The sequence below is a fragment of the Lissotriton vulgaris genome, chromosome 9 (assembly GCF_964263255.1).
Source record: "Lissotriton vulgaris chromosome 9, aLisVul1.2, whole genome shotgun sequence".
Classification (NCBI taxonomy): Eukaryota; Metazoa; Chordata; class Amphibia; order Caudata; family Salamandridae; genus Lissotriton; species Lissotriton vulgaris.
Window position 1 is genome coordinate 841,272,429 of NC_141697.1, and position 25,164 is coordinate 841,297,592.

A 25,164-nucleotide genomic window follows, 5' to 3' on the forward strand; every position below is an offset into this window, starting at 1 on the left:
ACTAAACTAGAGGAGAAATAGTTTCCAGTGCCATCGCATACAACTGTGGCTACACTTTACCCCTGAACAGTTTTGAGCAAACTTAATTGTACCTGTTGTAGATGCTTTCATAAAACTCCTTGCTTGGAAAGAAGATGTGTGCACAGGGGATGGTCACCTCTAGCACATAGTGTGACATTCTTACAGTGGCCTTCTGAAAGTCTGCCATCTCCTCAGGGTCTCCAGGGATCACCATCTGACGAGTTAAGATAAAGCTTTCTTAGAAGTGAAGATTGCATAATGCATAACACAGCTGAAATACTCAAAAATTAGGTTATACCATTGTCTAATGGGGAAAAAGGAGCTTTCATGGTCTTACATGCCACGATGGCATTTCAAATATTCACTAAACTACAAGAAACATTTCCGTATGTAGTTATCGTAGAATAAATAAATACTTATCCATATTACTTGTTTGGGAAATTTGTAGGGGCAACTAGAACTCATGATGTTTGTATCAGTTAATACAAGTGGGAGGAATCTAACTCCAATTTGTCTTTTTTTGCGTCTACCCTTCTCTATGTTCCACTCCGACTGATCCGGACATGGGCTTTTCTAAAGCATTCTGCTCTGTCAGGCTCTTCTATCGGGTTCCACTCCATACCCGTAGCACATACACAGATCCAGATGTGCTCGAATGTTCAGCAAGGCAACTCACATCGTGCTCTTTTCACACAATCAAGTGACTCACAGGAGCACGAATGAAGCATACAGATCGCAACTGCTGAGACTTACACTGCTCTCATTTCCCGGGGTAAAAAAGGTGCCCACCCCACAGAAAGTTCAACACAAAACGTTTAATGGTGCTATGGTCCTTGAGTCACCAACTGGTTTTCGATTTTTTTACTCCCTCCAGAACCTGGGAGAGAGCAAGCAGAAATGCAACTCTACCTGATCTTTCATTTCAACCTACTTTTCATTTCTGATGATTCTTCTTTTAATGCCAAACCGAAGACAGTGGAGTCAATCATTTTTCTTTTTGCAGTTTACTAATTAAAACTTTCAAGACAGCCATTGACACAATACAAACGTCAAGACACTCATTTGGAAAGCATTTACACAAACTACAGGTGGAACACTTACATTGGAATACAAATTAAAGTTCATCACTAGTCTTTCTTTGAATAGTCACTATGAGGGCGTGGCCTCTACTTGATAATTTCTCTTTAGACCCTGATGGTCTCGATTGTAAAAATGACCCTGCATATCTCTGCGCATTAGGAACATTTATCTACAATTCCTCTATGGGCACTCTGTAGCTCTGTTAAGGAGCTCTGCCCAGCCGGCCGTATCTGCAGAGGCGGCTGGGTGAGCTTGTGCCCTGCTACGTCAGAGGTTGGACTGCTGTTGCAGTTATAAATCAATCAATTAATATCTTTATTTCGATCACTTAAGACCACAAAAGACAATTAACAATAAAACACACAACCCCACCATAAAAAGGGGACGAGGTAGACACAGTTCATAATAGAATGTATTTTTTTTAAGTTGATTACTAATCCGAAATGTAAAAACATATAGGTTTCGGCAGTTATTACTACTTCTGTGTTGCTGTGTTGCTCACCTGCTCCACAGCGCTGAGGAGCGTTGTGGTGGGTGGTTTGTAATTCCATGTCAGGACCGCTCCCAGTCTGCACGGCCTAACGCGGCATAAGGTGAGACCTGATTGGGAGCTCGTTTTCGGGGTCCCTGCGGCGACAAGCAGAGACAACCAGTCGCTTCATTTGGGCAGCAGGCATTCGATGTAGGGACACAGTCGCCGCCGCAAGAGATGCCCCGCTCCACACATATATCGAGGGCCATACCAGGCAGTGAGGTGCACCCTTACCTCAGTGCGGGCAGCCAGAACAAAATCTTGGTCGCAGCACCCTCGAGTGGACATCCGTTTGCGCTGGGGCCCCCGACTTGTGAAACCGGTGCAGGAGTGCGGGCGGTGGGCTGAAATGGAAGAAAAGGGCTAGAGATGCCGGCAAACGGCCCTCCCCGAGTTGTGGCTAACTGGAGTCAACACCGATACGGTAGAGCGGCCATCGGCCTCTCCCCACAGAGCGCCCCCAGGACTATAACACCCCAAATTTGTGGCTGGGTGAGCAGAGAGAGCCAGACCGCTAGCCTTGGCACCACCGCTACGCCATACAGGCGCCCTGCATCTACCGTACCAGAGGTGGCCTGATGTTGCAGATTTGCCATTAATGATTTCTACACACGCTTCACTCGGCGTTTGAAGTCTAATTTTACGCTGATGTGTCAACGGAACAACTACGCATTAAGCGGTGTCGAAGACTGGGGTGCTGTAATCACTGGCTGCTTCGCAGCAGACTCTTAGCATCAAGCAGTCCTCAGCAAGGAGCTCCGCACCACTGAACTGCCTCTGAGAGCGGAACGCGAAGACGGAGCTCACAGCTCAACCGATCACCTTGCACCATACCAGACGCCTCACATTCAGAATCCCAGCAGATTGGGAGTTCAGGTGCAGATTGAAGTTGTTGTTTGCAACTAATCTCCCCCCTCCCCCTCCCCCCAGCCGATGGCTGGTCGCGTCTCTCTGCCACGAGTGCTTCTGCATTGGACCTCCGAGCACGCTGATATGCCGTTGAAGATCCCAGATGGTGCCAGTGTTTGGTTGCTCAATCTTTGTCCTGCATGCAGCAGGGTGTTTACATCCCGAAATAGAGTCCCCTGCTGTACCGGAGCTTTTTCGCCCGAACGCTGCCTGACCTCAAAATGGCGGATCGGGTCCGTCTTAGACTTTAAGCCTTCTAAGTGCTCGCAAACCTTGATCATACCTGGCACTAACATCTCTGGGCCTCATTTGGCATCCGACTAGGGGGGCTCGTACACCTCGAACGGAATGCTGCAGGACCCTTGGTGCTCATGGGGACCGACGCCTGACCCCAAAATGGCGCCCACAACAAATCAACAATTCAAGATGAACCGGGCAATCTAACGCTGCACCCGGGGGTCCTCCCTCATCAAAACAGCTCTGTTTTTCTTCTCCTGGCAAGAGCTCTTCAGCGGATGTCATGGTGAGTAGTTTCTCACCTTCCTACAGCCCCTTTGTTAATTTACTAGTCATACAGAGTATGCAGTTGTCTGCCAGTTCTACCACACTTGTCTTGGCAATCTTAATGGCATGTAGAGTATCCAACATGTCTGATACTTACCTCGTTTTCATGGCTCTATCATTATCTAGATCAACTAGTTCTTATTGCGAAAGAGAGGGATATAGGAGACGCCCCGCCTGATCCGAAAATGGCGGCCGTCTCTGCCTTGTTGCCTCCTTGCGACAATACTCTCCTCCATGAGAGATTAGCGGACACTGACTCTGGCCTCTTGCTGCTCGTTTGATTAATCGCCTACCCTCGAACTACAGATATATTTGGGGATGGCTGAATGTAACACTAAGGTCAATAGTCCCCTGCCTGACCCCAAGATGGCTGCCATAGTAGTCCCCTCCACGTTTTTACTTCCTTGGGACAATAATTGGACATTGACCAGACCTTGAACCTATACCCTAACCTGCGTACACATCAGGACTTGGAACCTGCGGAACTTACCTCAGACTTTAGAGACCTAGTGAGTTGGCCGATGCCCGGTGGAGCTACCAGATAGCTAATGAGGAGATTGATACTGGACTTGGACGTAGCTTTGACTCGTCTCCCGGTCTGTGTCCCCATCGCCCTCCCCCTCCTCTTACCATGCTGTGTCTCTCAACCTCCCATCATCTCTCCCTCCCTCATTCATACATACATACATACATACATACATCATCTCTCCCTCCCTCATTCTCGGTCTACTTCCCCCGCTCCTACACCCCCTCCACCTAATCTCTCCGCTTGCCTGCTTTATCCCTTTCGTCTGTGTGCTTATTGTTTTTCTCGACCTTACAAGCAACTATATTGCCATGCTCTGATAACTGTGTAACCTTTGTGACGATGTATCCTGCAACTATGATCTTATACTCATGTAAAGCGCTCTGATACCTCTGGGTCTAGCCAGCCTACATAAAACCTTTAAAATAAAAAAAAGACTAAATTATGCTTAACTTTCTTTATTCCTTTTTCCAGCAGTATCTTTAACTTTGAAACAAAAAACTAATGTTCCCATCATGCACTCAGCAAGGGTCACGTCCAATCCACCAATAGGCAGTACCCGAGGGATGCAAGGGGGTACACTTCCTGTTTGACCTCCTCTTTCTTTCCTACTTTCCAGCAGATAAGTACATGTTTCTTACTCTTTCTAGAATACCACAAAAATTTAGCATTTCGGTTTACTGTTGGTTATTTGGTGATAAAGCATTATAGTGTTCGTAACTCAATTCAATTTAATTTAATGATCTTTATTTCGATTTAAAAAAACATAAAATATTACATTCAGTTCATATCAAAAACATCATGTTGTAACATTTCAAAGGGCACCCCGCCAGACAAGTACGCAATTATTGAGAATGAATGTCCCAATACAAGACCTTTATTATATATTAAAAGACAAATAAATAGAAGTAAAATCCCATCATTAGACACATTTAGTAATAGGATTGCATTTGGGCAGTAATTAAATTCATACATTCATAAAACAAGTACATCGTTTATAATGTAACAATTCTAATCTATTAGTGGATCTATCAAAAATATACAAAATTCCATGACATACGCCTATTATGAGGGGTAATAGGGCATAATCCCATTTAGGACAAAATCAACAAGGTATAAGCCTGAATATAAATTCATATAAAGCACACACGAGTTCCTATAAATGTCTAAAAATTCAGTCCTATTCTCTTTCTTATTAAATCTACGCCAAAGAGATATCTACTAACACTAAAAACTACTACTTGTGTTGTAGCTGATCGCAGTATTCTTACTGCCTCATAACAGGATCTGATACCCAAGAGCTGACAAATGGGTTTAATCCATTTCCTCCTGGAATTTATGTAAGCTGGGCAGAAGAATAATACATGCAATTTATTCTCTTTTGCACCTGTATGGCAAATAGCACAGCAACCATTGCTTGCATTCCCATCGCTACGGTCCCATTTGACTGTATTTGCATTTATCTGTAAGACACCGTAGCAAAATTTCAAGTAGAGAGATTTAGCCAGCTGCGGTTGTATTTCGTCCAAAAAGGACCCAAATTTACCATTTGATTTTATTGAAAGGAACCTTGTAGATAAAGTACATAGTTTTGAGCAGTGGGACAAGGTGTCTTGATTAATAGCCCAGAGAGTTAATTTCAGCAGTTTTTTTTAATCCGTAGACAATCCGCGCGGGTCGTCCCAAAACTGTTTGAGACCTAATTTGTAAAACCAATCACAAACATGATTTAAAGATGGAAACGTTGTACCATTTTTTATTCAAAAAATTTCCTCTAGGCCTTCTCTGTAATGAACAAGTTCATCTGTTGACCACAGGGGGGCCCAAAACAGTAGTGGCCGTAGAACTGCCTGCTGATCAGTGCGGCGGATATTTAAATCCATCAGCGGTAGGCATCCCTGTGACGCGGGCGGCGAGTCGGGCTGTTCCTGCAGGCTCACCCGGATTGGCTGCGAGGTCCGCCATCTTGGGGGGAGTGCGAGGTCAGCGGGGCAGTTCTTCTGGCCCAGGGACTACAAATGCAGGCACTGCAACGCCCGCGCAGCAGACGCGCGCAGCGGGCGCGCCAAAGGCAAGACTGTCTGCGCCCGTCTGCGCCGGGTCGCCGCCAGCCGCCATGACCCCTGGATCTGCTACAATAAAATATATCAAGTATTCACGGGAGGAACTCGTTTCCTTTAGTTCTCACTGTCCCTCCTCGCCCTGGGCTTTCAATGAGCCTTCCTATCAGTGTCAACTTTGCCCTTTTCAGCTGCTCCCTCCCGAAAGGGTTGGACGTTCTGTCAGCCATACGACCTATAGGTTTTTGAGCCTGAATTGTCGCTCGTTGGCAAAACATCATGCGGAGGTTCACGATCTCCTGGTCGACGAGCGCCCTGACGCCCTTTCCCTCACGGAAACGTGGCTCACTCACGACTCAGTGGCTGAGTCGTGGCTGTTGTTGCCACCGGGATATGTACTTGTGGCAATTAATAGAGAGGGGGGCAGAGGGGGAGGCATTGCATTAATCACCAAAGAGGCCTACTCTCTCAGCTTAAGTAAGGAAACCATAGCGGGCTGTGAAAGTGCTTTGTTTAAAATACATTTGACACACAATCTCACTATATCTGGCCTGCTTATCTATAGGCCCCCAGGCCTGTCTAGTTTGTTCAGGGACAACCTATTATGTACAAATGGGTCACTGGCTAGCAAGTCAGCTAACTTTACCATTTTGGGTGATCTCAATCTTCACTTGGAGAGAGGGGGTAATGCTGAGGCTACGTGTTTTCTGGCGGACTTAGAAGCCTTCCAGCTGGTGCAGCACGTCACTGACGCCACCCATGTGGCTGGTCATCTGTTAGATCCTATCTTTTCTAACCTTAGCTCTTTGACTGTTCTCCCACCAGCCCCTCAGGCCTGGACCGACCATTTCTTGGTTTCTTTCTCTTTGCAATCTCAGGGCAAACCAGAAGAGCCGCATGTAAATCGAGCGCTCAAACGTCCTTGGCACAAACTGGACTCAGACTATCTTTCTGGCTGGCTAACTGAGCACTGGCCGCGAAGCAGAGGAGGCCAATCTGTGCCTCCAAGACTGGCTGACAGCGGGCTTGGACAGCTGTATCCCAGCCAAAAGAGGGGGTAAGAGCCGTGGTCACAAGAATTCCTGGTTCTCTGAATCTCTTACATTGACAAAAAAGCATTGTAAGCAGTTAGAACGCGCATGAAGACGCTCTTATGAGCAGTCAGCTAAGACAGTATATCGGGCAGCCATTAAACAGTACCACAAAAGTATTCGCACAGCCCAGGCGAACTATGTGGCTAGTAAAATCTTATCTATCGCTAATCCTGCCAAAACCATCTTTTCACTGCTTAATGATATGAAGAGTGCAGGGATTAAGAGGACCTCTTCCATCAACTCTAACCAAAAATGCGATGAGCTAGCTCAGTTCTTCCTGAATAAAAGAGCTGATCTATAGGGGGCTACCGACGATACCTTCCCTTTCCGATGCTGGACTGCCAGGCGCGCCTGGCATCCCAGGGGCAGCCAGTTTGTCCTCATTTCCTCTCCTGACCTTGTGCTCAAAAATCAGATCTGGCTCCCCGGCAGATCCACTTCCACCTGCCCTTCTTCGTCAACTTTGTCCCTCAATCTCCTCGGTTTGTCTTGAGCTGTTCAATCTATCTTTGAGCTCAGCCTCCATCCCCCGGGCATGGAAGCATGCCAAAGTGGTCCCATTATTAAAAAAGCCTTCTCTGGATCCGAGTGACCCTGGGAACTATCGACCAATTTCCCAGCTCCCTTTTCTGACCAATCTGGTGGAATCCCATGTTAACTCAATACTGGCCGAATTCCTTGAGCAGAACGCTTGTCTTGATATAACTCAGCGCGGTTTTCGGCCACGGCACAGCACTGAGTCTGCTTTACTTACTGTATCAGAGTGCATCCGAGGGAGCTTGGACACAGGGGACTCTGCGGCACTGGTTCTCCTGGACCTCAGTGCCGCCTTTGATACGGTCTCCCATGAGATCCTCTTGAACAGTCTCAAGGAGGTAGGACTGAGGGACCTGACACTGGCCTGGTTTCGGTCCTTTCTTGAGGACAGGTCTTTCCAGGTCTTTGTTCCTCCATACCACTCTCAGGAGGCTGCTTTAAATCGGGAGTACCGCAGGGCTCCGTTTTGAGTCCCTTGTTGTTCAACCTGTATGTCAGACCTCTGGCTGAAGTGGCCAGGAGCAGGGGGCTGTCACTGGTGTCCTACGCTGACGACACCCAACTGGTGTTCGCCTTCTCGAAGAGGTGTGACAACAACCTGATTAAGTTTAAGGATGACCTCTTGGCAATCTCGGACTGGATGGCGGCTAACTATTTACAGCTGAACGCCAGCAAGTCTGAGATTCTCCTCTTTGGCAGGGATCACGAGCTGTGGTCCGACCAGTGCTGGCTGGTTCACCTTAAGCCCGCCCCTCTTCCCAAAGAGGCAGTAAAGAACCTGGGCGTATGGTTTGACAGCAATCTGTCTTTTGATAAACAGTCAAAGGCCGTTGCAGGGACATGTTTTGGACTTTTACGTGGCCTTAGACCTTTGCTCGGGTTCTTTCCCCCTAAGGTGCGACAGACTATTATCCAGGCATCTGTTTGTGTCCAGAATGGATTATGCCAACTGTCTCTACCTGGGCGCTAACAAAGCGAGTATTCAACGTCTTCAGAGGGCCCAGAATGCGGCGGCTCGGCTTTTGGTCGCTCCGCCTAGATCGCACTCAGTTGCCCATGTGAATCCTAGACTCCATTGGCTGCTAGTTGTACGGCGGATCGAGTTTAAGGCACTGTGTTACTCCCATAAGATCCTGGCACGACCGGCCCGTCAGGGCTATCCATCTGCTGGAGTACTACGAGCCAGCCCGCTTGCTTTGCTCCGCTGATCTTGCATTAGTCCGTGTCCCACACATCCGGAGAGCGAGGGCCGGTGGTCGTTCTTTTGGCTACCTGGCCGCTAAACTCTGGAACTCCCTACCCTTTTCGATGAGCGTAATGTCGAATCATCTGGCATTTCGCAAAACCTTAAAATCTTGGCTCTTTCCTTGCAAGTAATGTACCGACCGCCAGCTACTACATGGCTCTGGTTCTTGGGTGTCTGATAGCACTGGGACGCCTCATCGCTGTGGCAGCTACGCGCTCTATAAATCTTACAATAAATAAAATATATTACTGGCATTAACGGTGTATGCATAGGTAAGCTTAACAGTTTTCTAAAAATGTATTCTCGACCACCATAAGAGTATTCTTTGCTACATGGCCCCAAAGTTCAGCCCCGTATAGGCATGCAGATTGCACCCAATATTGATATAACTCAAGTGCAGGGGAGACGGCTTTAGACAGACTATTGTCGTGCAACCTTGTTATTGGCACTGAGTTTTGGAGTAGTCTGGTTTTACTTTTTTCCAACTGTGGTCTCCAATTCATTTTAGAGTCCAGTGTAATGCCCGGGTAATTAAAATTGAGCAGATATTCTATATTCTCATTTTTGACAGTTAAGTTTTTTTAAAGGATTTATGTGGATTAACTGTCATATATTTTGTTTGGGTAGAATTTATTTCCAAGCCCTTCTTTTCACAATATACTTCGAAATTATTTAATTAGCTTTGTAGACCTTTGGGGGTTTGTGATATTAAAATTGTATCATCAGCAAATAAAAGTGCTGGTACTGGCACCCCCCTCTAACTTGGGAGAATCATGTTCGCAGCCCAAGAGGTATTCGGGGATGTCAATAACATACAGCGAAAATAAGGTAGGGGCCAACACACGTCCCTGCCTTACCCCCCTTTTTACTTGTATATGATCAGTAAGTTAACCGTTTGGACCCCATCTAACCCTTGGAAAATTATCCTCATGTAGTCTTATAATCTGCACAAGGATTTCCCCTGGAACACCTTGATCTTTTAGTGACTTCCACAGGAGATTTCTGGGGATGAAGTCAAAGGCCGCCTTGAGGTCCACAAGGGCAATATACAAATGAGCTTTCATGACTGTAATATACTTCCAAATTATGGAAAGAAATCTAAACACCTGGTCAATTGTGCTAGTTTTGGCTCTAAAACCTGCCTGATACTTAGATAAAATACTGTTCTGCCCAATCCAGTCACTCAATTTATTTAAAATTTGACGTGCATATAGCTTTTGTAAAACATCAATTAAACTAATCGGTCGATAACGCGATGGGTCGTGGCGGTTGCCCTTTTTAAAAATGGTTGCAATCTCTGCCCCTTTCCACGTTTCTGGAATCGGTGCACCAGTTGCAACTGAATTACATAAAAGATTAATATAGGGAGCCCAAACCTCCTTTTCGTGTCTCCATAAAAATCGCCTGGTATCGTATCCCGCCCAGGTGCCTTCCCTGCTTTTACTGCATTTATTGCTGCTATGGTTCCTCCATGCTAAAATGTAATGGGGCACTATTTGAATGGATTTCGTAATCTTCTAGACTATAATCAATATCATTATTACAGGATGAATAGAGTTGGGAACAGTGGATTAAGTGTTTACATCTAGGTAAAGGTCCTTATTACATTTGCCCTTTTTATTACCCTTAGATATCAAACGCCAGAAGGTTGATTGGTCATTTATTTTACTTGCAATAATTAGCTCGGTCCAAATCTTGTCGTCCAAGTTTTTTTTAGCCTGGGTTAGTACCCTCTTGTAATGTATTCTTTTTTCCCTTAGGGTTGCTATATCTTTGACCTTTGTTGTGTGAATCAGATCTTTTTTTGCATCACAGCATTCTTCATTGTACCATTGATTCTCTAGTATGGCTACCTCAGATGTCCCCTTTTTAAATTCTTTTGGAACCTTACTTAGTATTGGTCTTAGTTCTTCTACCAATCTATCATGCATTTCCATACTTGGAATCTCTATTGTTGGTTGATGATTGTGCGGGGAAACTATTTCTACACAGATGTCCTAAATCTTTTTAATAGTCTTTTCATTTCCCATTATCAAGGGCCATCTACGTGCTTTACGGTTGTTTGTTAATAATGGCTCAATTGGACTACAACTAGAACCAATGTTCCTTAGGGAACTTAGCTGAAAGAGGGAGGATGCGAGTGTCATAATTAAGGGATAACTCTCTGTTCTATCCTCAATTACTAAATCACATACTGTGGGCCACAAGGGAATAGATACCAATATATAATCTATACATCTTTTAAAGCTACCCCGAGTAAATGTCGGTGAAGTTGGGCTATCAGAAGGCAATTGTCCATTACAGGCACGTAGACCATGGCCTGAAACCAGACTTAGTAGCTGTGCAACGGCACGTGTGCACGGTAATACAGGCCTGCTGTCCAATAATGGAATATTATCGACCGAGTCCTCATCCTGAAAAATATTTTCAAATCCAACCACAGGTTCGAATTTGCGGTTGAAGTCACCCCCCACAATTATCCAGGCACTTTGGTTAGCTGTGGTTAAAAGTTGATCTAGATGTTCAATAACTTCCGATTCCCTACTTGCTACGTTCGGTCTACTATATATGTTAAAAATGTAGACTTCCCTTTTATCAGGCGCTAAAAACTTTATTCCCAAGATATTTTGGCAAGGGGAGTCGATTTGCTTGATATCGACACCTAGAGTAGTTTTTATCCAAATGGCAAGACCTCCAGAGGGCCTTCCTCTAACTAAGGGAATAGCAGCAGTACTAAAAGTTTTAAAGCCTACCTTGTAAGGGCTTTCCAGGGCCCAAGTTTCTTGAAATAGTACTATTTCACTTTGTCCAATGTATTCCTGCCATACTTTCTCTTAAACCCTGAAATATTCCATGGAGTCAATTTTATCTCTGTTTTACATTCTTCCATGTTTTGTTCACGGTCTAATCCTTCATCTTCATTTTCTGATCTTGGAACTTCCGCACAGTCATTATCAAAGGTACAGATAAAGTTATCATTTATGATATCCCCCTCGCTACACTGAGCTAATAAACCGGTCTCAACATCTGCACTATTTATATCAGCTCTACATTTTAATAGTTCTTCAGAATTCCTACACACTATATCATTCTGGCTGTTATTGAGCTTGCCTATCTGATTCCTTTGGCAGGTATTCATACTTAGTTCTCCTAGCTCTCTTTTTAAAGTACTAGTGGAAATTCCTGCAGCTACCTTGTCTGTAAATATAGGTCCAAAAGGGTTAGAGGCCAGTATTCTTTCCTGTTGACCTTTGTGTAATTGTCAGTCTTGAAAATCCAAGTCTGACAATGCTTGAAACCTATTAGATGTCATAACTGGTGGATATCTGATGGCTTTATTCCCAGCTTGCGTTTTGTAGAAATATCCTAAATTGAGTGCACTGATCCCAGTGTTAGGGGCAAAAGTTGTGTCACGATGGTGTAGGAGGTAATGTACCAACTTTGGCCTACGAAAGTTAACCACAATGCAACCGCCACTTATATTCTTAGTAGACTGCCCTATCCACCCTACTTTGTGAACCATTAAAATCTCAGCAATATTCGAAGGATGAAAATTCTTGTGTTTCGTCAACCGATCTACAGTTTTATTCCTTAGATCATTCCAGTTTTCTTTTTGCCCAGCCCTTAGTACGGGAACCCCAGCCAAAATGAAAACATAAGGGCACAAAGCCAACGGAAGACGTAGCACCTCCCTATTAGGAATCGAAGAGTCAATTTCCTCATCTCTCAGGGTCCTAATAGGGGCACTCATACCGTCTCCCCTGACAAAGGATGGCATATGTCTACTTTGTGGACCCTGCGAGCCTATCACACTCAGCCGTTCGGGTAAAGCCTCCGAGCTACTTTCCCCGTCCTTAGAAGTTGGGTTATTCACATGATTTCCGTTCCTTTTCCCATCATACACAAGTGATAAACGACTACCCATCATTGGCCTTGGAACATTCCTTTCCATTCTAGTAGCCTGCAGACCCCATTATTACAGCTTAAGGTTTTTATCGGAGACTCTAGAAGCTAATTTTATCCCACAGTAAAGCAAAGTTTTTTTCAACCAATTCACGGACACAGTATAGAGCTACTCCCAACCCTAGGTCATTCAATCCCACATCAAACTCGGTCATAACTCCCTTGGTATTAACAACACTCGACACTGGTAAAGGCAAGATCATCTCGGTTTGTGTACCAACTGAAATAGTTTTCAGAGGGAAAGAAATGCCATTATGATTACTGCTAGCACAGGCATTAGCTTGAGTGACCTTGCCACCATTACTACTCTTTGTTTTTCTTATCCCAATCCCCTGCTTTCTTTTGTCTGACAGGACCTCATTCTTTCGGGTCGCCACGTTTTTTGAGGCTATAGTCCTAGTAACTCTACTTGACACTACTGGGGAGTTTAGTGGCGTTTCGAAGGGAGGAGGGGGGACACTTATAACAGTGTTGGGCAAGCTTTCTCAAGCAGTACCCCACCAATGCAGGTGAAGAAATACCAGTTGTTAAATGTCTCTGCAGTGTGGACGGTCCAGGGAAAGGCGTCGCTCAGTCAGTTGGATTTCGTGAGTTAGGAGTGACTCTGCCCTAACCAAAAAGGCGTCTAGCGTGCCCACAACCCCCTTACGTTTTTCCATTCTGAAAAGACTTTATGGATTTGGCAAATCAGGAATTCTCTATACCGTTACAAAGTACCTTTATACTTTGATGGGTTGCAGAATTCGCAGGATCAATGTTTGGGATCCAAGCTGTTCAGGGGGGTGGCCCAGCAGACTGGCCCGCCATTGGCCTGGGCTTGGCCCGGGCACGTCCACGTTCGTCCCGCGCTGTGGGAGCCCTACCGTCCTTTTGAGCCCCTCCTGGCGCTTGTAATCAGCGTAAGCGGCGTGCGCGCCGCTGGGAATGCTGGGACTTGTGGTCCCCCGGCCAGCCTCTGACTCGTGACAGGGACCAACTACACCCCTCAGTGACTCCGTTGGCGGCGCTGTGCAGGCTTCTCTGCCAGTCAAATCCGGTGTTCTGCCCAAAGGAAAGCAACAGAGAAGAACAGCGATTCAGGTAATTTAGAGCTCCCGCGCTGCGGGAGCCCTACGGCCCTTTTGAGCCCCTCCTGGCACTTGTAATTGGCGTAGGCGGTGTGCGCGCCACTGGGAATGCTGGGTCTTGTGGTCCCCCGGCCAGCTCTCACTTGTGGCCAGGACCAACTACATCCCTCAGTGACTAGGCTGGGGGTGGCGGCATTGTGCAGGCTCCTCTGTCAGCCAAATCCGGTGTGCAGCCCAATGGAAAGCGGCAGAGAAGAACGGAGATTCAGGTAATTAGAGCTCCTCATTTTTGTAATCTTCACTCGTGGCCCCTCCTTGCCAGGCAGCGGTGCGGTGAACTGTTGGATTCCTAGGGGGCGGGTGTCTGCGTCTCATTGGTCCCAGCACACTACCCAGAAAGATCAACGGGCGCTCAACATTTCACCGCACTCGGTTCCGGCTTCCTGGATTTTGCCTCGAAGCCCTGATGCCGGCGTACCAGCGGGTCAGTAGAAACTGCCTCATCTTGCTGATGCCTGCTTAGCAGCGGGTCTGTATTAAAACTCGCAGTACGCCTGCCTAGCGGATCTGTAATTAAACCCGCGGCACCCGTGAGCATCATCAGAGCGAAAGAGACTTTAGGGGGCGGGCCCAGAGCGAGACACCCAATACATTTTTCAAGGGTGAGTCCCCCTTGAGGATTAGAACAATCCGCTTAGCTCCTTGGGAGCGCCAAATATAGTGCCCTCTGTCAAACCAAAACTGGCCTTTGGCTGGTTGAATACCAGGGAGAGCGCATACAGTGCTTGTGTAAAGGATTTCACTGGGTTGAGCCTCTTTACATTGAGCAGAGCGTCTTGGCATCTCTTTGACTGCATTACAGCACATTACAGCCCTTTACATTGCACACAGCACCTTAGCATTTCTTTGGCTGCATTACATAGTTGTTGGCCTTGCCAGGAGGTAGTGCTTGCTTTCATCATCATTATGGAGGACTATACAGAGGAGGAGTCTCTGTAGGCGTTCCCCCTTGATAATGAATTTTGCGACGCAGTGGACGCCTCCATCCACCAGGCAGTGGCCGCATAATGCTGTTTGCATATGCCTGTCAGGCTGACCAGTTCCAGTGAGCCTAGAAGCGCAAAGGCCAGGATGTGGGATTTCAAGCACCTAAAGAAGGCTTTCCTAGCTAGAGCAGATACAGGTCCACAGATTCTAGTTCTGTTTATTTATTTTATTTATTTATTTATTTATTTTTTAAACTTATAGAGCGCAAACAAATACCACTAGTGGTGTCTCGGCGCTAGACTGATAGAGAGGCAGATAACGAGAAAAACTTCTTTGCATTTATTGACTGAATAGCCAGGTCTTCACTTGCTTTCTAAAGATCATCAGTGACGGGCTGCATTTTATTTGATGGGGCAAGGTATTCCAGAGCCTCGAGGCAGCTACCAAGAAGCGTCTGTCTCCCCATGTAGCTGTTCTGACTCGTTGAATACAAAGGGAAGCAGATGAGGCAGATCTTAAGGTTCTCTTAGGGACATAAACCAACAGTGATTCCCTAAAGAAGTCAGGTCCTTGGCTGTTCAACGCCTTGTAGACAATACACAATGCCTTAAACTTAGTTCTTTTTCTCACCGGAAGCCAATGAAGTTGGTAGACAATGTGGGAAATGGGCGCAAATTTAGGAGTTTTGGTCAGGATTCGTGCAGCAGCATTCTGCACCATTTGCAGTTTCTTAAAGACCTGCTCCTGGGCATTCAACAGAAGCCCATTGCAGTAGTCCACCTTGGATAACACCAAGGAGGACATAAGTGTTTTCCCGGCAGACAGGGGAAGAAAAGGTAATAACTTTTTCACTTTTCGTAGCGTGTAAAAGGAGGAGGAGACCACTGCATTAGCATGATTGGTGAAACTCAGTTTGCTGTCAAACAGCACTCCTAAGTTTCTCACCTTCGAAACTGGAGTAGGTGGATTACCCATTTCTGGTGGCCACCAGACCGGGGACCAAGCTGGTTTTAGGTCCCCAAACACCATTACCTCAGTCTTATCGGTGTTCAATTTCAGACAGTTATTGTCCATCCAGTGACTAATAGCTCTCATGCCTATCTGAAAGTTGGCCGCTACCTCACTCCCGTTTTTATGCACTGCTAACACCAACTGAGTGTCGTCGGCGTATGAAGTCACTCCCATTCCATGGATTTTAATGACCCTCGCCAAGTCCGACACATAGATGTTAAAAAGTGTCGGACTTAGCGAGGATCCCTGGGGGACTCCACAAGGCAGCACAAATGTGGGTGAATAAAAATTCCCCATCTTTACTGACTGTTCTCTGTTGGATAGAAAAGAGACCAGGAGCTCCACAGCCTTGCCCTGTATGCCCATAGCTGTGACACGGTCGATCAAGATGTTGTGATCGACCGTGTCAAAAGCCGCCGAGAGATCCAGCAAGATCAGGATTGCCGTGCCACCCTGGTCCATGATCTGTCTGATCTCTTCGGAAGCCTTTATAAGCGCCGTCTCCGTTCCATGGCCTCTCCTAAACCCGAACTGGGTGTTATCCAGCAGATTGTTGTGATCAATGTAACTGGCCAGCTGTTTATTTATAACCTTTTCGAGTATTTTGGATGGAAACGGGAGGGCTGCTATAGGGCGATAACTTTTTAATTCCAAGGTGTTAAGAGTGGGTTTCTTTAGCAAAGGCTTTATTATAGCAGTTTTCCATTTTTGAGGATAGATGCCTGCTTCGCAAATGGCACTGCAGATATTCTCCAAAATTGGAGCTACTACCTCGGTTATTGATTTAATGATGACCGGTGGGCAGGGATCCAAAGGAGAACCTGACATAGTTGTTTTAATAAGGTCTTTTATTTCTGAAAGTGATGGGGGGATAAATTCATTCAGAGAAGAGGATATGAGCTGTGCGTTCTTGTGGCTCTCTGATGATTCCCCTGTTATATTATTGTTGAATCTATTATAGATTTCTGTGACCTTGGTTCTGAAAAAATCAGCCATCTGATCACAGAACTCTTGAGTAACGTCTGTAGTATTTGCTGTTGGTGTATTTGTTAGTGTTGCCACTACCTGATATAATTGTTTACTGGAATTCTGGGCTTTTTCTATCTGTTCGGTAAAATATTTACTTTTTTCCAGTCTTAACAGCTTCCTGTATATTGATAATGCTTGTTTGTATTTCTCTTTATCGTTGTTGTCGTAGTTGATTCGCCAGCACCTTTCTAGATTGCGGCATTTCTGTCTTTCTAGTCTTAGAGTTTCGGAGAACCAAGGGGCAGATGGTGTTGCGCGATTGGGGCGCAATTTCTTAAGAGGCGCTACTTGATTAAAAGAATCTATAAGCCATTGATTATAGTTATTTGCTGCCAGTTGAGGGTCTGGCGTTCTAAATGGCTTGTTATTTTCCAATTTCTCAGATAGTGTCTTTGTATCTATATTTTTCCAGTCCCTGCACGTTCTAAGTTGTTTTTTGGCCGAGTGTTGATTTTTATAATTTTTAACACGGACGTGAAAGACCACTACTGCATGGTCTGACCATACAATAGGGACAACAGTGGGGGTAGTAATGGCCTGGTTATTTGTAAATAGGCCATCAAGGACATGACCTGCTTTGTGCGTGGCTGTAGTGACTAGCTGGTTTAGGCCAACGGCCTGGAGACCTCAGAGGCTCCCAGCCTGCAGGATGATGGAGAGGAATCTTTGGGGTAGTGCGCGGACGAAGCAGGTCCCTCCAGACCGTGGCATCCTATTGGGTCTCCCTCCTTCGACACGTCCAAAGGTTCAGAGGAGCTATCAGACATGTTGGTCCCAGAAAACCTAATACACCCTCAGTTCTCGGAATGGGCACCTTCCCCCAAGGTCTCAGCGTTTGTAGCCGGGTGTCTCCGTAATCCCCTGGAGAAGGAAGTGGGAGCTTGCCTCAAGGCAGAATGCCCCCGTTCTGCCCTACCTGGCAAGGTGACATTGACGCCAGAGGTGGATCAAAAAATGCCCACCTTCCTACAGAAATATATCAGGGACCCGAAAAAGGGGATCAATTGATCATGGATGTCCTGCCAAGATAAGTTATTAGACGTATCAGGACCCCTAACTAAGATCCTGGACTTAGCAGAAGAAGCCAAACTGGTGGGCACCCCTCTTTCCCCGGAGAGGGTTTCAAACTTGGCGTAACGTGCAATAGTATTCTTGGGTAATGCCAATTGTGCCCGGTCTACAGAGACACGCCGTTCATTCCTCCTTAAGGTTGATCCCAAATAAGGGGATTTGGCTACCTCAGAAGCAGGCACGGTGGCATAAGGGGGGCTCTTCAGGGACCCCTTTATAAAGGATCTCACTACGTTTGTAGCCACTTACACTTCATTAGACATAGCACAGGCTTCCATTAAGAAGGTGTTTTATCCTATAACTTTTGTCGGGCCAGCTGTGGCAGGGTGCGCTCGGCCAGCCGCTTCTATACCCAAGGCCCTCAAAGAGGCGGCAAGAAAGCCCAAGATCCAGGCAGACAGGAATTCTTTCAGTCGCGAAGACGTTACTTAGGTTGTGGTGGCAGAGGAGCAACAAGAGGCCAACCCCTGGCCGCTTCAGGTGAGCATTTCCCCCTTTCCTCACTTAAAGGTGGGCGGCAGGTTGGCGCTTTGCGCACACAGTCTGAGATCTATCACCTCCGACGCATGGGTGGTGCAAACCATTCAAGGCTTCCAAAAAGAGTTCTATGGGTCCCCTGTTCAGGAGTCTCGCCCCCACCCACTGGTGTTTTGCACAGGATCAGCCTACCATCATAGAACAGGAGGTGGTGGATCTGCTGCAAAAAGGACCAATAGTACCAGCACGCCTCCACCGAAGGGCTTCCTCAGCAATATTTTCCTGGTGGACAAAATCAGCGGGCAAAGACTGGTGATAAATTTAAGAGCGTTTAACCAGTGGTTGGTTTATCACCATTTCAAGATGGAGGTCCTCAAGCCAGTAGTGGAGACACTGTGGGCGAAAGGCCATCGTCTCATTGACTATCTGATTTTGGAACAGTGCCCACACCGCCTCCTGCATCTGTTACAAGAGACGGTGGATCTACTACAGAACCTAGGTTTTGTGATCAATACCAAGAAGTCGCTGTTCAAGCCTTCCAAGCAGGTGACCTTTCTAGGGTTCGTCATAGATTCAGTAGCCCGCACCTTGAGTCTTTCCGCAAGGAAGATAACCAAATTTCGCAGGGAGCTCAGGAGAATGCTGGCTCGTCCCTCCACCTCGTTGGGGCAAATAGCAAGGTTGGTAGGGGTTTTATCCTCATCTATCCAGGCAATCTTTCCAGGGCTGCTATTCTACAGAGCGCTGCAATGCCTGAAAGCCACTCCTCTGCGCAGAGGTCTGCAATATTCGGATCAGGTGCCAGTTACAGAAGAGGTGGACACAGAGATGAGATGGTGGCTGGAACACATGGAGTCCTGGCACGGCAGAGCCATCTTCGCCTGCGATCCGGACTTAGTAATAGAGTCCGACGCCCGAGATGTAAGAGCCCTGGACATCTCGGGCAGAGTATTCACCCTGCAAGGAATCACCTTCCATATTGTTCGCAGAACCAAAACTGACTCCAGGATTGTGCCATATCTAACTTTCAACAATTCCCCTTAACTGTGTGTTGTCCGATGCCTCAAAGAATATGAGAGTATGACTGAGGAAACCCACCCCCCCAGGGGAACGCCAGTTGGTAATCAATCTCCCTAAGGAAGCCTTACAAAGCAGTTTCATCACCAACCATAGCCCTTTGGATCAGATGGGTTATGAAAGAAGCGGGTATACACGTCTCGCAGTTTGGCGCCCAATCTGTGAGGGGCACAATGGCTTGGAACGCCTTTTCTCTGGGAGCCAGACTCGAAGATATCACAAACGCCGCAGACTGGTCATCGGACTCAAAGTTCAAGAGATTTTATTTCAAACCAGTAGTGGACATGGCGTCATTGTTGGTGGATACGCTTTGAACAAGCATAATCCTCCCCTCCAGTCCTGACATAAAATGAAACATTTCCCAGTAATCATAAAAGAAAGTTTCAATTCTATTAAGGACGCAGAGGCGAGAATTATTCCCACACGAGGTTTGGGGTGTCCTTTTTTCCCAACCCGGAACATTCAGTCCTACGGATATCAGAGCGGAAAGACTAGTAGGGTATAAGTATCCGTTTCCCTTCTTCCATTCCACAATTCTAATCCCTATTAAACCATATTCTAAATTCTGAAATGGCTGTACACATCCATGCATAGAGTAACTGAAAAACGTAAGGCTAAACTGTGGATTTATTTCAAAGACACTCTTTTAGGAATACGTTTATTTAATCATTTTAGTACACAGGCACCTGCCTACACCCCAAGGCCGGCAGGGATGATTAGAATCAATAGTCATAGCAAGCATGACAAACATATTAGTACCTATACAATCGCCTAGTGTTACAGTGAAAAAATATTGCAACAAAATATCTTTCAAACTACAACCCCCCCAAAACCTTCCAACCGTGCCCCTTATCTCGGAGTAGACCCTTTGCAGTCTAGGACCCCAGAGTCAAGGACCTACCACCAAGGCCCAGTCCAGAGCTATGCTATACCCTGGGCAAGCTCACATCTGTTTGGATGCTCATACGGCGCCGCAACAATTTTGAGGACCCTCAAATATTCAAAGCAGATGATCTCCTGAAACTCAGTTGCGAGTGAGGAGAGACATGCCTTCCAGAGGAATTTAAAGCACTCAACTCTGCTCTCTAAAAATAGAGAAATCCAGGATCTAAATGTGGGGGTCTCCTCTTTGTTCCAGATGATCAGGATGGAATGTTTGGCCGTCCTTAAGAGAAGTGTGTTTATGTGGGACTTAAAGGGTACACAACTTGGTCCACAGCATATGGAAGGTGGATCCCATATATCTGGTCTATCTCGTTTAAAACCTCATCCCAATATCTCTGAAGTTTGGGACAGTGGCAGAGCAGATGTAGCAAGATGCAAGTATGGAAGCTGTTCTGGCAACAATGCTGGCATTTGAAAGGATCCCTCTTGTGCACCCTTTCAGGGGAGTAGTACCAGTAGGGAATACTTTTCATGAAAGTCTCTCATGGTGGTATTTGACGCCCTCACTCTAGGTCTTGCCATAATCTCGGACCAGTTCTTGTGTTCGAGGACCCTCTCAATCTCTGTCTTCCACCATCATTGTCCTGCTGTCCGATCCACGGAGGGGTCATCAGTGAGGGCTTGGTAGATGTCCGTGGCAAACTCCTATTATCAGCCTTGGACCGATACCATTTCTCCAAAGCAGTTTTGGGACGAGAGACTCCGGGGTGCATGCTTGTGATGGTCACCCAGTGCCTCACCTGCAGATATCGCATTCTCTCAGTTTCAGGCATAACATATATTATTTTAATTTGTTCAAGTGGCTTAAGCCCCCGGAGACGAAAAGAAGTCCCCAATTCACTTACAGATGGCTTTTTGCCATGAATTGACCACGATCCAGTCCTGGGGTGAAGCCCAGGTTCCATATGACAGGGGTAAGAAGTGAGGGGTACCAGGAGAGTCCCTCCTGGGCATGCCCTAGGACAAGGACATAAGTGTGGATTGTGTGATTGGGGAGGAATATAATCCCCAGGACAGTCTAGGCAACCTGGAGATTTTCCAAATGTGGTACCCTGCTATAGCTTGGTCCATGAAACACCATGCTTTTTCTGTAGCCGCACGTCACATTCCACCATATTCTAAGCTGGGCATCATAATAATAATTATATGTGGTGGTCCCAGGCCTCCGCCAGGGTGTCAGTGCATCATAGTTTTAGGTAGCCAGGCTCTTTTATTCTCCAGATAAAGGAGTTGATTAGGCTTTGTAGTTCTTCAGAAATCAGAGTGGTGGGCGCAATAGAAGGGATTGGGTCAAGTATAAGAATATTGGAAGAGCGGTCATCTTAAAGACACCTATAGGGCCAAGCCAGGATAAGCTCCCAGTATGCCATTTGCGCAAGTCAACGTGCATGGAGTGCAGCAATCTAAATAATTTACCATGGCAATGGCTTTGTAGGAGGGAAAAAGCGTCACTTCTAAATATGTAATGTGTTTATCAGCCTACACCAACAGGTATTGCGCCCAAATCAATTCTACATTGGAGCATGTGAGAGAGAGGTACAAAAATTGGAATTTTTGTAGAATTATTTTGAAGCCAATCATCCCTCCCCCCGATCCCAATTCAGCTAATTTGACTAGTAAAGGAAGAAGAGAGCAGCATGGGTCCGCTACTGCACTAGTAGGTCGTCAGCATAGAGGCAAATTTTTGTTGGGATTCCCTACCGAACGGGCCTCGCTTTAGGCTTGGTTTGTTCTGATCACATTTGCTAACATCTTCATGCACGGAGCAAACAGCGGGGGGAGCCATGCCTAGTGCCCCGCTGGATTCTGAAAGGATTCTGAAAGGGTCTGAAGACCTCCTGTTGATCTGGATCCTGGCCCCAGAGTTAGCATAAATACTGGCGATCCAAGCCCTGAATCTGGAACCAAAGCCGAACTACTGATGGAATCTCAAGCAAATAGGCCAGTGCACCATATTGAAGACCTTTTTAGCATCCGCTGCCATGAATAGGTCAAGAGTTGGTGATCCATGGACTTTACCAATAAGGTGGAGGGGACGTTTGATGTTATCAGCTGTATGCAGAGACTCTCCTACGTAATATGATGAGATCTTTGAATTTAGATACAATGATACTTCTTTGAGCTTCGAGTTTAGTTTTCTCATTTCTTTTAGTTGTGTTTTTGTCCAACTGAGAGAAGCATCTGATTTAAAGTCATTCATGTTTAAGTATTTCATCAATTTCTCAAGCAAGCCTCTAACCATACTGGCCCAGCTCAGTTTACTTTGACAGATTTCAGTCATCGATAGGGTAGAGACTTTTGGTTTATCAGCACATAGTTGTTTGTCCGTCCCGGTGTGAGATATGCCCTATGAAATACATAGACGTTGATCAGTTTAAATTGGGCATTCCTAGAAATTTTGGGAATGCAGCACCCAGACCTTTTCATCTATGGTAGCCCCTAGGTCTTCTTCCCAGCACGATCGTAGGATGTCAAGCAGGGATAACACATCACCCTGAAGCCACTGGTTCAGACAAGTGACTGCCTTATACATGCCTCAGGAAACAACTATATATTGACAACCTTCCGAAAGTGGAGGTTCTGATAGCCCCAATCCCCAGTGTTTATGGAGCACCAACATGAGCACCCTATTCAAGAGTAAGTGCCTTTGCAGTAAATCATAACGCTCTCTAAAGTCTTGAAATGGAAATAAACAGCGATGCAACCCAATGTTGGGATGAATTAACAGAGCTAAAGAGAACACAGATCAAAAACGTTGATACACGGAGTAATGATGGCAGAATACCTACAAGCAAATACAGCACCAAGGGGTTTGATAGTTAGAAATGTACCTTTTATATTCCAACATGACAAACAATTTAAAAAAGACTGGTCACTAATCTTGTGGCACTGTACCAGAGATTGGTTAGTTCTAATAATCAAAACAGCGTCACGCCTGGTTCACTCTCTGAAGGATGAGATTCACTCTATGGAGGTCCACCTTAAATCCTTCCAAAACCCCACTGAACTTAAGAAAAGACTGGATGAGCTGAACAAAAGCATGACGGATTTTGAGATAAGCCTCAAAGACTCGAAATATATAAAACTATCCAAGGATAAGAAATCTTTCTCCCACGAAAAGGTGTACCCATATATCAGGGACGACTACAAACTTAGCAACAGAAACCTAGGATATAACACTGATAGTGATGGATCAGACTCAGGGTTTGACAGTTCAGGAACTTCTGGTAATTACAACAACCCCACTAATAGAAGACCCAGGAGAGGAAGAGGAAACATGGGGAGGCATCGAGGAAATCAGACCCCCATGTGGCCACTATACCAAGACCCATATACTTATGGCCCACCACCACCACCCTTCTACTATGGACCTCCCATGTATCACCAACAGAATTTTCAAAATTGGGGCGGTAACCAAGGAAACCAAGGCCGGCCTTTTTTAGGCGGGGGCAGACCCACACAACGGGCAAGAAACAAAATCAGCCAAAACGTACAATGGGCCGAACCAGTAGTGACAGCGGGACGCCAAACACGCAGCAAGGGTCCCCCGGAACCAATAACGAGCAGCAATCAAATCTAGTGGTCAATCTGTCCTCTATGAATCTTTCGGAAATACAGACACAAGTACTCAATAAAGGTTTGGGCTTTGTACCAACCCGGCACACAGATAAATTCAAACTCTGTTCCGAGCTGAAGGAGTTCCTCAGAAAATTAAAACTTCAAATCTTTTTCCAAGACAAAGAACCTGGTGAACAAACTAGGAGTGACACAGGACTAAAGAAAAAATCAACCTTTGTTCCACCATCTAGCAACCTACCAGTTGAACTTCTGGCCTTTAAGAAGGCAGTAATGAAGGAGGTGAAAGATCTAGATCCACGTACAGTGAAAATTTTCCAGAACACAAGTAAGGTGGAAGAAAACAAGTTACTTACCTGTAACTACAGTTATCCAGTATTGGTATCTTTCATAGATTCACATGCCTGAATCATTCCCCGTCGTCGAGGCGGGAGTCCCACGGTAAATTATATATATATAGCAGTGCCTAAAAACCATTAGTAGTAGGCTAGAAAAGGATATAGGCCCAACTAGGCCCAAAACTTAGCAGCCTATCTACCTCATTATGTAAAAAGAACTGAAAATGTAGCCTCAGCCAATCAGCTAACCTCACCCTCTAGAACCTTCCCAGCCCAGGCAGTTCTCCTCAGATTTTCCCAGCACAAGTGAGAAGTAGTATCCTATATAAGAACTGCCCAGCCGGGGAGGAGGGTGGGTGCATGTGAATCTATGAAAGATACCAATACTGGATAACTGTAGTTACAGGTAAGTAACTTGTTTTCTTATCCAGTATTGGGGTATCTTTCATAGATTCACATGCCTGAATCAGAATAGCAAGCAGTAACAACCATAACTGTCGGTAGAGGAAGGTGGGAGACAATCCAAACCATATATCCCCACACAACCTGGAAGGTACTAGAGCAATAACATATCTCAATACATATGCAAAATCATGACAATACCTTCATACAATATGTATCTATATATAGAACGTTAAAACAGTATAGTATTAAACATTTAGCAATAGAGAAAAAATAAAACCATAACAGTCTGACCTCAGTGAAGAAGATGCTGCAACACTGCTTCTCCCACTGACGTATCTCCATGTAGTACCGGCTGCAGGCAATAGTGCTTCGTAAAAGTATGCACACTTTTCCATGTAGCAGCACGGCAGATGTTTTCCAGAGACACCCCTGCAAATAGGGCTGTAGACGCTGACATCATCCTGGTGGAATGCGCCTTAACCGTTCTTGTCAGGGGCTTGTTCGCTTTCTCATGACAGAAGACGATGACAGAGGAAAGCCATCTGGCTATAGTTGCCTTCGTCACTGCCTGACCACGTGTAGCCTGTCCATAAGCCACAAACAGTTGGGTAGATTTGCGTAAATCTTTTGTCTTTTGCAAATAGAATTT

At 45.9% G+C, this 25,164-nt stretch overlaps 1 protein-coding gene across 1 annotated transcript in view; it reads right to left on the bottom strand.

Annotated features, from left to right (window-relative positions):
* ATG2A (autophagy related 2A) overlaps positions 1 to 25,164 on the bottom strand; it is a 2,120,972-nt gene that overhangs the window by 888,959 nt on the left and 1,206,849 nt on the right. The window contains exon 18 of the mRNA XM_086939522.1: positions 93 to 235. Coding sequence (XP_086795648.1) covers positions 93 to 235 — 143 coding nt within the window. The remainder of the gene's footprint in view (positions 1 to 92; positions 236 to 25,164) is intronic.